At 45.9% G+C, this 12,438-nt stretch overlaps 1 protein-coding gene across 7 annotated transcripts in view; it reads right to left on the reverse strand.

The window, feature by feature from the left end:
• Positions 1-12,438, reverse strand: part of TRAK1 (trafficking kinesin protein 1) — a 131,441-nt gene that overhangs the window by 54,893 nt on the left and 64,110 nt on the right. For all 7 annotated transcript variants that reach the window (XM_061587547.1, XM_061587546.1, XM_061587550.1 and 4 more), the window contains one exon: positions 8,292-8,408. In XM_061587547.1, coding sequence (XP_061443531.1) covers positions 8,292-8,408 — 117 coding nt within the window. The remainder of the gene's footprint in view (positions 1-8,291; positions 8,409-12,438) is intronic.

Below are 12,438 nucleotides of genomic sequence, written 5' to 3' on the forward strand. Positions count from 1 at the left end.
TTCATTCGTAGCGAGTCTAAAAAGAGATATCTAAAAATACAAGAACAAGGCCAACAGACCCGCCAGGAAAATAACATAATAGTCACATGCATAACAATATGACTCTAAGATAACAACATAACAGAACTAAAAGTCTTGACTTCACTCTTACTTTTAAATATAATAGCGTAACAATAACATGTAACCCATTGATAAAATCTCTAGTCATCCTCCAACTGGGAGGGTCGTGATGGCCCATTCCTATGAAAATCACCTTTCAGGTGAGACCAATGGTGCATTTTCCATAGGAAGTGGGCCATCACTGTGGGATGTACCAAAGCAACCCATATAGGGAGGGACCACCCACATGTTAATCCTCATTAAGAACCTGTTGCAACACTTGTCTGCCAAAAGATGCATCAGCAGAGGCATAACGATCAATTTTATAATGCCTTATAAATGAGTGTGGGGTAGACCAGACTGCAGCCCTACAAATATCGGCAACAGGAGCATTAGTGGCAAAAGCAGCCGAAGGGGCAGCTGACCTGGTAGAATGAGCCGTTATACTAGCTGGAACTGACAGCTTCAGGGACTCATATGCTAAAGTAATGCATGCCCTTAACCAACGGGATAAGGTAGGATTGGATACTTTATGCCCCATAGACCTTGGATGAAAGGATACAAACAGAGACTCTGTTCGTCGAATCTCTTGGGTCCTAGACAGGTAGGTCTTGAGAGCCCTCCGGACATCCAACGAATGCCAAGCCTTCTGTAGAGGATGGGTAGGATTCGGGCAAAAGGAAGGCAAAACAATGTCCTGGTTGCAATGAAAAACTGAATCGACCTTGGGATGAAAGGAAGGGTCAGTCTTCAGCACAACAGAGTCCTTATGGAAGACGCAGAGGTGTCGAGCAGAAGACAATGCGCCCAACTCCGAAACGCGTCTGGCAGATGTGATTGCGATCAGAAACAGGACCTTGAAGGACAGTATACGTAGGGGCACAGTCCTGATGGGTTCAAACGGAGGGCGTTGCAAAGCCTGCAGAACTTTCGGCAAACTCCATGAGGGGAACCGATGGACAACAGCCGGAGAGTGTAGGGCGACTCCCCTCAAAAAACGTTTGATGAACGGATGTGAGGAAATATGATCTCCAGGAGAGGACACTGAAAGAATGGATGACAGAGTAGAAGCATGTCGACGTAGAGTGTTGGGTCGAAGTCCCATCATAAAGCCACTATGGAGAAATTGGAGCACCTGGTGCACATTGGCCTGGGATGGATCGTGGTGGTGGGACTGACACCACTTGGAGAAAGCCACCCAGGTATGTTGATAAATGCGAGTGGTAGATGGTCTTCTCGAGGCCAACATAATATCAATCACAGCGTCAGACAGTCCAGCTGACCTCAAGTGTCTCCGTTCAAACGCCACGCTGTTAGATTGAGCCAAGTAGGGTCCTGGTGCAGTACTGGACCCTGGGATAGGAGGTCTGGCGTTACTGGAAGTGTCCAAGGATCCATCATTGACATTGCCAGAAGATCTGAGAACCACGGTCGGCGTGGCCAAAATGGTGCTATCAGAACCAGCTGTGCCCTTTCGGTTCGTGCCTTCCTCAAGGTTTTGGCTAACAATGGTATGGGAGGAAAGGCGTACAATAGACCGTCTGGCCACGGTGTTGTCAGAGCATCCACTGCTTCTGCTGTTGAGTCCAGGTATCGGGCAAAATACCTGGGAAGCTGGCAATTGTGACTGGAAGCAAACAGGTCGACTGAGAGGGCGCCGAACCGACACTGGAGACGATGGAAAATGGCTGAAGTTTCCATTCTCCCGGGAAGACCTGTTGTCTGCTGAGCCAGTCTGCTGTCACCTTCCAAATCCCTCTGAGGTGCTCTGCTTTCAGGGATTGTAGATGTTGTTCTGCCCAGACAAAGATGAGGGAGGCTAAGTCCTGCAGAGGACGAGACCTGGTGCCCCCCTGTCTGTTCAAATGTGATTTTACACACGTGTTGTCTGTTCGAATGAGCACATGATGCAAAGGGAACAGAGACTGAAAATGACATAGAGCCAAGTGGACAGCCTTTAGCTCCAGCCAGTTGATGCTTCGAGATTGCTCTGCGTTGGGCCAAACCCCCTGAACGTACTGGGAGTTGCAGTGGGCTCCCCAACCTATGAGGCTGGCGTCTGTGGTCACGACGGTTCTGCAGGGTTCTCTGAACGACGTGCCCTTGGAGAGATGTTGAACCTTGGTCCACCAGCGGAAGGAGAGGGGCAGAGCGGGGCTCAAACGAACTTTGCGATGGTTGGAGCTGGCAATGTCTTTTTGAAAAGGCAACAGAGTCCACTGAAGGGGCCGAGTGTGGGCTCGAGCCCAGGGCACAATGTGGATTGTGGAGATAAACATCCCGAGCACTCTGGCGAGAAGCATGACGTCTGCAGATGTTTGTTGCATCAGGGACCTTGCGATGCTTGTGATGGCAGTGATGCGATCTGGAGCCAGGAAGACCATTGCCTGCAGGGTGTCCAACATTGCCCCAAGGTGTAGTAGGCGTTGGGTTGGTTGGAGATGGCTTTTGTCGAAGTTGACAAGCCAGCCGTAGGTCTGCAAAACATTGAGGGTGATCATTAAATGATGATGAGCCAGCTCTTCAGACTTGGACCGTATCAGCAGATCATCCAGATATGGGTAGAGATGAACCCCTTGGGTCTGAAGGTAAGCCACTAGGATGAGTAGCACCTTGGTAAATACTCTTGGAGCAGAGGAGAGGCCAAATGGCATCGCTCTATATTGAAAATGTTGGTGGCCAAAAGCAAACCGAAGAAACTTTCTGTGGGCTATGCAAATGGGCACATGGAGATACGCTTCCTTAAGGTCGATAGAAGCCAGGAAGTCTCCTTCATGCAGACTCTCGGTAATGGAATGGAGAGATTCCATTTTGAACCTGCGGTATGTTACAAAACGGTTGACAAACTTGAGGTCCAATACCGCCCTCCAAGATAAATCTCGTTTTGGCACAGCAAATAGGAGGGAGTACACCCCTTCCGACCTCTCAGTTGTGGGAACTGGCTCTATTGCCGCTATGTCCAAGAGGTGATGTATAGCTGTCTGCATGATGTTGTGCCTGGCTGGTGCCCTTGGGCAAGGAGACGGATGGAATCTGTCTGATGGGATTGCCCAGAACTCTATGGTATAGCCGTAAGTGAAAAGGTCCCTGATCCAGGAGACCGTAGTAAGGCGCAGCCATCGATCTCCAAAATTAAGTAATCTGCCACCTATGGGGAGGGCGTTAATACTACTTGTGTAGGCGAGGGCCTCCCCTATATGAGGACGATGAGTTGCCCCTGCGCCCTTGGTACTGACCTCTGCCCTGGAAGCGTCGGTTCCAGGAGCCCCTGAATGCGTTGGAGTCATAGGGTCTGAAGTCACGGCCTCGTCCTCCTGGCCGCGTTCCTCGAAAGGGCTGGTTAGAACGAAAGGAGGGAAATCGCCTGAAGGGCCTGTGGTCGATGTTCTTGACTGTGGCCAGAACCGGTTTTTGGGCGTCTTTTGGATCAACCAGAACTGCCTTTAGAGCTTCCTCGCCGAAGAGTAGAGATCCGGAGTAAGGAGCCTTGGACAGGTTCAGTCTGGCCGCTGAATCAGCTTGCCAGTGGCGAAGCCAGAGGGTGCGACGAGCGACTATTTGAGTCGTCATGGCTCGTGCCCCTAATTGAGTGGCATCTAAAGTGGCATCGGCCACAAAAGCTGCTGTCTTACGTAATTTCGATAGTGCTCTTCTGAAGGCGACAGGATCAGGGTTAGCATCCTCTAGAAGGTCATCCATCCACATCATAGAGGCTCTGGAGAATATGGAGGCTGAAGCGGAGGCACGCATGGCTAAGGCAGTGGCCTCGTGATTCTTGCGGAGGGCGAAGTCTATTCGTCGCTCAGTAGTATCTTTTAGGTGGGATTCCCCTTCCCTGGGCAAAAGAGATCTTGAAACGAGGCGAGCGATTGGTTCATCTATGCCAGGGACATCTAACTTGGTGGCAAAGTCTGGGGCTAGGGCGTACAATCTGTCAGCCAGGTTCTTGAAGCGTCGGGCTTTGAGTGGATGAGCCCATTCTTCGGAGGCTAATTTGGCAATTGAGTCTGGCACTGGGATGTAGTGTTCAGTAGGTACAGGGGATTTGAGGACCTTGGCCCCTTTGATAGCTGGGGTGGACGAAGTTGAAGGCGCAGTCTGGAGACCAAGGGTATGAAGTACCCTACGTGCTAGCGGTTGATAATCTGAGGTATCGAACAAGCGATATGAAGTGTCCTCCTCATGATCTGAATAGTCGCTCCAGTCGTCTCCTTCAACATGGTCAGTGAAAGTTGACTCCTCCGCATACGAGGCTTCATCCGTACATCTGCCTCTGGCTACATCAAAGGGATCTGGTGAACAGGAAGGATGAGCTTCATGGAACGCACGTTGGTCCATGTTGAGTGGGGGTATGGCAGGAACTTGTGGTAGTGACTGCATTCGCGTGAAAAAAGCCAGCATGGCTTGGAGTCGGGAGAGAAAATCAGGAGACAGCTGCAGACCAGATGTGGGAGATGTATGTGTCTGGTGAACTATTGGAACAGATGTTTGAGGCGGTAAACCAGAGGTAGGTTCGTTAGGCGAACAGTGAGCGGGAAAGCCAACAAACTCTTCCTCGTCAGAGGCAGTAGGAGGAGAATGGAAAATGTCACTTATGTGTGTCTGTGCTGTGGCGTTGGTTGGCACAGAGACATAACGAGGGCGCTTTGGTTTACTATGGCTGGAAAGATGTTTTGTCTTAGCCAGTGCTTTGGCATGTCTGGTCTTAGACGTGTTAGGATGTTGTGGCTTGGCTGATTGTGGCATGTCTGGCTGATCTGGCACCATGTGTGTTGATGGTGACATGCCTGGCTGTTCTGCCATCTTATATAAACCTGGGTGCAGTACACTGCCACGGAGGAGGCAGGATGTAAAGACCCGAACTGGCACAGCGTACTACCACGGAGGGGGTAGGATACACTGGCAGATGGCGAAATGCACTGCCACAGAGGGGGCAGAATGCACTGAGGTATCAGCGTTAATATAATATAGGCTGTTTTAGAGTTGGCACACTCAGATTAGTGCTGTAGGCTGGGTTTTTGGCTTGTTCACGGCCCCAGAGGGGGCAGGATATACAATGTAAATCAGATTTAGTACAAGTCAGCCACTGATATTAAAGCTCCAGCCTTGATAATGTAATCCAGCCACTAGGATTAAAGCTCCAGCCTTGATAATGTAATCCAGCCAGTAGGATTAAAGCTCCAGCCTTGATAATACAATCCAGCCCACTAGGATTGGAGCTCCAGCCTTGATAATATAATTCAGCCACAAGGATTACAGCCACAGTAAAAATGTGTGTAAATCAGCCTTGTGTAAGTCTATCAGCAGCACATATACACAAACATACAGATAGATAGCCTGCAGGGGAGGTATCCGATGCTTAATAAATGGTAACAAAAAAGGCGGGAATTTTGAATTTCAAAAAATGGCGCCCTGAAAAACGGGCGGGAAAAAACGATCAAAAAGGGGCTGAGGGAGAAGGAGCAATGGCAGCCGTCGGAAGCGAACTGGGGGAAGGGCTGCCCAGCACGGACTCGCCGAAAGCCGCAGTAGCGGCTCTGGAAAAACTCTGGAAGAAGCAAGTAGAGGAAAAAACGGCAGCCGCCGCAGAGAGAGCCGCCATCGCGGTCTGTAAAGCCCTTCGCAGTGGGATTTAAGCCACGTAGCGAGGGCGATCTGAGGTAAAGGAGTAACGGCGGGAGCCGCAGCTGCAAGCTCCCGCTGAGATCGGATCAGCCGCAGCCGCGGCAACGATCAGGGGGGGGGAGGGAGGGGGATTCCCCTTCCCTCACAAGCGATCAAAAGCGATCAAAAAAGAGAACCGCAGCCGCGGTCACTGAGGGAGCTCCCTGGCTACGGATACGACAGAGCCGGGGGGGGGAGGGGGCTTGAAACTGTCAAAACAAAGAGAGCCGCAGCCGCGGTCTCAGAGGGAGCCCCCAGTCAAGGAAATAAAAGAAATTAAATAGCTCTGAGGAAAAGGGGGAAGAGAGCCGCAGCCGCGGTCTCTGAGGGGATCCTCAGTAGGCTAGACACAAAAACGGAAAAAAGGCTTTAAAGAGAAATAGACAAACAAATACGAGACTTAGCTAAATGCTACGTGAAATTCCAATCTTGTTCGTACGAAGGCAAGAATGAACTGGAGAGTGGGAGGGGCATGACGTCCCTAGTCTTGACTTCAAAAACATTCTTGCCTTCGCACGATAGGTGGAACTATTTCCCACAGTGATGGCCCACTTCCTATGGAAAACTGATGACTTGGTTAGCGTGCACTTGGGGAATGAAAGCAAGCAGAAGACAGATCAGTGCACGCACACACACACACCTGCATGCATGTATTCGGGGACATGGGAGGGGGGAGCCCTCAATGGCTGCAGCTTCTTGGAGAGATGGGGGTCGCATTGTAGGTGGGAGAGAGGAGGGACGCTGCACACACATTTAGCCTCAGAAATGGAGAATGAGCCAGTCCTGTGCTTCCTCACCGCTTCTTGGCTCTGTCTGGGCTGAAGGTGAGATCTGGGCAGCCTCGCAAATAAGATTTTTTTTTTTTTAAGGAAGTGACAGTGAATCAGGAGCCAAGAAAGGCAGTCAGGCTGGCTGCCAGGAAGGAAGGGGGACAACAGCCTTTCATTGCAGCCTTGCTTCTTTTTGCTTCACGAAAAGCCCTCTCCTCTCATTCTGAGCAAGGGTGTTGTCAGCAGTGGCAACGCGAGGAGCTGGTAGCTGGTGATAGTAATCCCCTCTTCTTCCTGGTAGCTCCACTCTTAGCCTCCTTTGGCATCTGCCATGTGTTTTATAGGCAGACGGCTGCCCTCGATGCACCTGGAATACACTCTGCCACTTCAGCAAAAGTCCTCCCCTATTGTTTGGAGCAAAGAGGAGGTGTCATCTGCAATGGCAGTGGGGAGCAGACAGCATCCAGGAAGGGAAGACCTTTTTTAAAAACTAATTCATTTCTTTACTGTTCTCGCACACACACACACGCATGCGCACACACACAATTATTTTGCAGCTCCCCAGAGATCAAAGGACATAAATGAACCTTCATTCTAAACTATTGAAACTTCTTTATGAGAAGCAATCCAGCTGATAACATGGGGATATGAGATACTACTGAGCTACACAAAGCAAGAATATTGGATTTTACTAAACAAGAACAAAGAAAATGTGATTATGAAAAATCTGTTCTTAATTAGACTGTATGATGGAATATTTGATCTATAAAGAAATACTAGGTGTTAAAGAGAGGAATTTCTTTAAAAAATCCTAAAGGAGGCTTCGGAGTGGCTGTAAGTTAACAGCAAATATGATTGTAAAGACAGTCCAAACAATGCTTTAAAAATGTAAATTCCGACTTATGGCAACACTATGAATAGGGTTTTCATGAGGCTGAGAGGCAGTGACTGGCCCAAGGTCACCCAGTGAGCTTCATGGCTACGTGAGGATTCGAACCCTGGTCTCCCAGGTCATAGTCCAACACCTTAACCACTACACCACAGTGGTTCTAGAGATAGAAAAAGTACAACTAAACATTAGGCGAGACTTAGTTCAACAAAGCATGTGGCCAACATAGATCCATCTTGATAATACTGATAAAAACTGCAAATTAGGATGTGAAAGACAGATAAAGACTAGGCCAGTGTTGGAATTACCACAAAGAATTTTGACCAACAGCTGCTCACCAATAGGAATTTGCTTCCTAGCTATATTTTGGTATACTTGCTTTTACTATTCAGAAGGACATGCAGATAATGAAGGAGGAAAGGCCTGATACTACAAGGAAACATGGCAGGAATTACAGTAGTAGTAAGAGAATGAGCAAAGAGTTGATAGATAGGGAGTGATGGATGAGCAACAGTCAATATCTGTAAGGTGCCAGGACACACCTTGAGAGGTATGGGGGTGTGGTGGGGAAAGAGAGAAACAGGGAAGGAGTCTGTGCAAACTGTGGGAAGTGGCAGCACTGCTGGGTGAGAGAAGGATCTCAATAAGCCACAAGCAAGAAGAATAGGTGAAATACTGCTACAAGACCAAGAAGCTCAGGGATCTGTTGCCTCAGTCTGAACCCACATGGTGACACTGAACCAACAACAAGGAAATGGCAAGACATGAGGGCAAATAAAGCCAAACAAGTTTGGCTTCAGGTACTGTTGGGGGAAAGAGTTTTCTGAACTGGAAACATGTCAGTATTAGTCATATTTGAATGTTCTTACCTCTTCCCTGATATGCTCTACTTGTTCTTCAAGGAGTTCATTTCTCTCAGTCAGAGATTTATTTTTCTTTAACAATGACTGGCCAATCCGAGCAGCTAATTCTAAATCCCGCTCTTTCTGTAAAAAGTAAAAACAAACGGTCTCAATTATTGGCTCATTTAGAAAATAATTACCTTCTGAAAGCACAAGAAGGTTAAATCTATGTTCTAGGTAAGACGAGAAAGTCTGCGTGTTGAAACAAAGCAACCAATAACTTGTGCTTATTTTCTTTTCTTTGTACTGCACAGGAGACACCCACATAATTTGGGAAACCTGATGTGTACGGTATTAAGTATGCATATAAAAGCAAAGCCCTAAGTTCAAGTGTGAGAAAGTTAACGAAATCCAATCCTTACTCCTTTATTTGAAAACTGTCAGCAAGCTTGCCAGTATAAGTAGCATACATATTGCTTAGCACTTTACAGGTAACTTTAGGAAATTACTATTTTATGGTTTCTACTAATGTTAGGTATTTATATATAAAAAAATTAAGCTAGCTATGCTGGCCCTTAAGAAAAATTAAAATATAGGGAATATTGTTTGAGAGTTCTAGAGAAGACAAGATTGACACTACTTTGTGACATTTTAGCTGGTCGAATAAAGATACTGCCCTAATAAGAATTTTAGTATTTAAACAGCATTCTTCCTATGTGCTCAGTGTATCACTTACATTGTCTCAGTAATGTTTACAAGCACCCTGTGAAATAGGCTGGTATCATCCGAGGATCATAGGCATAGGACTGAGGCTAAGAGATAGTTAGTAAAGTCTATCCAGTTAAATCCTGTAGGACTACAACTAGTGGCTTCCAGTTCATAGCTCATAGGACACAGCGGCTAGATGCAAGTGAGAAGAAAATGTTACATGCCAAGGAAAAGGAATGAACTGGATGGATCATGGCAAAACATACAGCATTTCGGCATTGTGTGTGTGTGTATGTGGAGGCTCTTCAAGTGTATATTTAACATACAGGAAGCCATATATCTGTTATTGTTGCCTTATATACACTAATAGGCAAAAAAACCCTTGCGGTTTAAGAATGTACCTACAACCAACAGATATTTCCATCAAACTTTAAAAAGCAGGGAAATTGGGCAGCTATAATGAATGCACCAGAGGACCAGGAGACCTGACCTTCTCTCTGAGATATTGTACTGCCCTACAAATTTGTAAAAGTACAAACACAATTTGGGTTGGTCTTTCACAGTCCAATCCACTTCCTGTGTAACTTGGAAGAATTTGGTAACATGTGCCTCTGAGCATATGGTGAATGGTGGCAACACCTGCAATCAGCCCAAAGAATAGAAACAAGACAATATTAAACAAGCTAATCTTGTTTTGGCAGGGAGGAAGCAACAATATTAAGACAGTTGATATAGTTCAGATAGTCACTTTAAATATGTTTGATTTACTTTGCAATTTTAATGAAGTTTCCTATAGTAAATTATTTTCTTTTGCTTCTGTTTCTGTGAATATGTGAAGTACAGCAACACTTTGCAACACTCTGAACTTCAAAAACAATTGTGGAATAATGGCAGTGACTATTCTGCAGAATAGTCTCCAATGGACATGAGGAGTGTCTCAGTTTGCACAAGATAAAACAGTGGGAGAAGAAATATATTCTAGCAAAATTCTAGGTGTGCTCTATGATTTTATTGACCATGCCCACCTTTCCTTAAGTAGGGTGGTTTAAACATAGCAGGCTCAAAACATGCATCTCCAAAGATGGAGAATTACATTTTTGTATTTATGCTGTTGTTCTTACTTTGGTTCTTTCCTGTGTTACTACTGTTTCTGCAGAGAATATAACCTAGAAAATTATATTTCTCTCATTATTTATCCTAGAAATCTGTGTCAAATTAATTTTCATTAACTTCAAAGCCTTTTTATTGGTCAAAGCCATATGATGGTGAAGGCAGCCTTTTGTGTTTCAAACTGGAGGTTTTGTTCTATTTCTATTTTGGGTGCATTAACAGTCGAATCTCATCTGAAGTGAGACTAATTATAGTATGTTGCTACTTAAGCAATGAATCTAGTTGTTGGAAAAAACAAACTTGGCCTGCCCAAGATGCATGTGTTTCGTCTGCTATGCTTAAAGCACTCAAGGAAAGGTGGGCATGGACAATTAAAAACAGAGCACACCTAGAAATTTGCTAGAATATATCTTACCTCCCTCTGTTTTATCTTGTGCAAACTGAGACACACCTCATGTATCCTTAAGAGACTATTCTGCAGAATAGTCAGTGCCTTTATTCCACAATTGTTTTTGGAGGTTGTTTTAGTGTAAATTTTGCAAAGTGTTGCTGTACTTCACATATTCACAGAAACAGAAGCAAAAGAAAATACTTCACTAAAATTGCAGAGTAAATCCAACAAATTTAAAGTGACAATCTGAACTATATCAACTGTCTTCATATTGTTGCTTCCTCCCTGCTAAAACAAGATCAGCACAGCACATGTCTTGTTTCTGTTATTTGGGCTGATTGCAGGTGTTGCTACCACTCACCATATGCTCAGAGGCACATATTACAAAATTCTTCCAAGCTACACAGGAATTAGATTAGACTGTGAAAGACCAACCCGAATTGTGTTTGCATTTTTACAAATTTGTAGGGCAGTATCTCAGAGTATACAGCATTTGTATCTCAGAGCGGAGGTCAGGTCTCCTGCTCCCCTTGTGCATTCAACATAGCTGTTCAATTTCCCTGCTTTTTAAAGATTGATTTGTCGGCTATAGGTGCATTCTTAAACTGCAAGGAAGGGAAGAGGGGGGAAGGAGAGATGGGAAGGAAAAGGCAGGTCTGATCATTTGCATGCTTATTGAATTCAATGGGATTTACTCCTGTGCAATCATGCTTAGGATAGGTAAAACTGACCATGGAGGAGGAGGGGGAGGGGAGGGGAGAGCAGAGGGGGGAAGGGGGGAGGATACTGGAAGGGGGAAAGGAAGGGGGAGGGAAGGGTCAAAAGGGAGGGGATAGGAGGAGAGCAGGTTTGATCGTTTACATGCTTTTTTTATTCAATGGGATTTACTCCTCTACAATCATGTTTACAATCGGTGAAACTGACCTGGGGGAGGGGCACGGAGGAGGAAGGGGGAGAGAAGGGGAGGAAGAGGGTGGGGAGGGAGAGAGGAGATTGGATGGGCAGGCACTGGGCAGAGGCAGAGCCTCTTTCCTTTCCAAAAGGAAAACATTGTAAACACTATAATTGCTTTTCAGGGTTACCCCACCTTTTTATTCCCCACCTTTTTATTCTATAGCAGGCACATGTAGTCTCCCACCCAAATTTAAACCAAAGCTGTCCCTGGCCACATCCACAGCAGACCTTTATTTCACTTTAGGCAGTTTGGGCTTCTCCCAAAGAATCCTGGGAAGTGTAGTTAGTGAAGGGTGCTGAGAGTTGCTGGGAGATGCCCTATTCCCTTCTCAGAGCTACAATCCCCAGAAGAGGGGCTGACTGTTAAACCACTCTGGGCACTGGAGCTCTGCCAGGGGAATAGAAGTCTCTTAACAACTCTCAGCACCCTTCACAAACAACACTTCCCAGGATTCCTTGGGGGAAGTCATGGCAGTTTAAAGTAGAATAAATGTCTGGCATGGGCGTGGCCCCCTGATTAGCCAAGCCAAACAGCTATGAGTCTGGCTTTTGGAACACTGACAGTTGGTTCTTACTGAAGTTGCCTGATGCTATAATAGACTTCAATGTTAAATACTTTATATTAATTAATATCAGCCATGCATGTTTTTAACTTTTAAACTGCAGAAGATGAAGGTCAGAGTATGGGGCAAGGTCAGTAATAGGATTACAGGTACTCTATGAACATGGCTGCTTTTTAATTTATTTCAACAAATTATGAGACCACTGACAGAAAAAAGTCCAACAGGGGTCTGTGTTTTTTCTCTCTTGTTTTACACTTTGAACTACTGATTCTCTCTGGGTGTTCTGTGCATTGCCATGAAAACTTAGAGTGCTGTTAAGCAAGTGTTTCTGAGTTCAGACTATAAGTTTTGTAAGGTTTTGTTTTGAAATGAGCTTATGGGAAGCATCAGAATGGCATGTGGGGTATTTTAAATTTAACATTGTGGAATGCGAAAAATCCACGCTGGC

This window comes from Rhineura floridana, chromosome 10 (genome assembly GCF_030035675.1).
Source record: "Rhineura floridana isolate rRhiFlo1 chromosome 10, rRhiFlo1.hap2, whole genome shotgun sequence".
Taxonomy (NCBI): domain Eukaryota; kingdom Metazoa; phylum Chordata; class Lepidosauria; order Squamata; family Rhineuridae; genus Rhineura; species Rhineura floridana.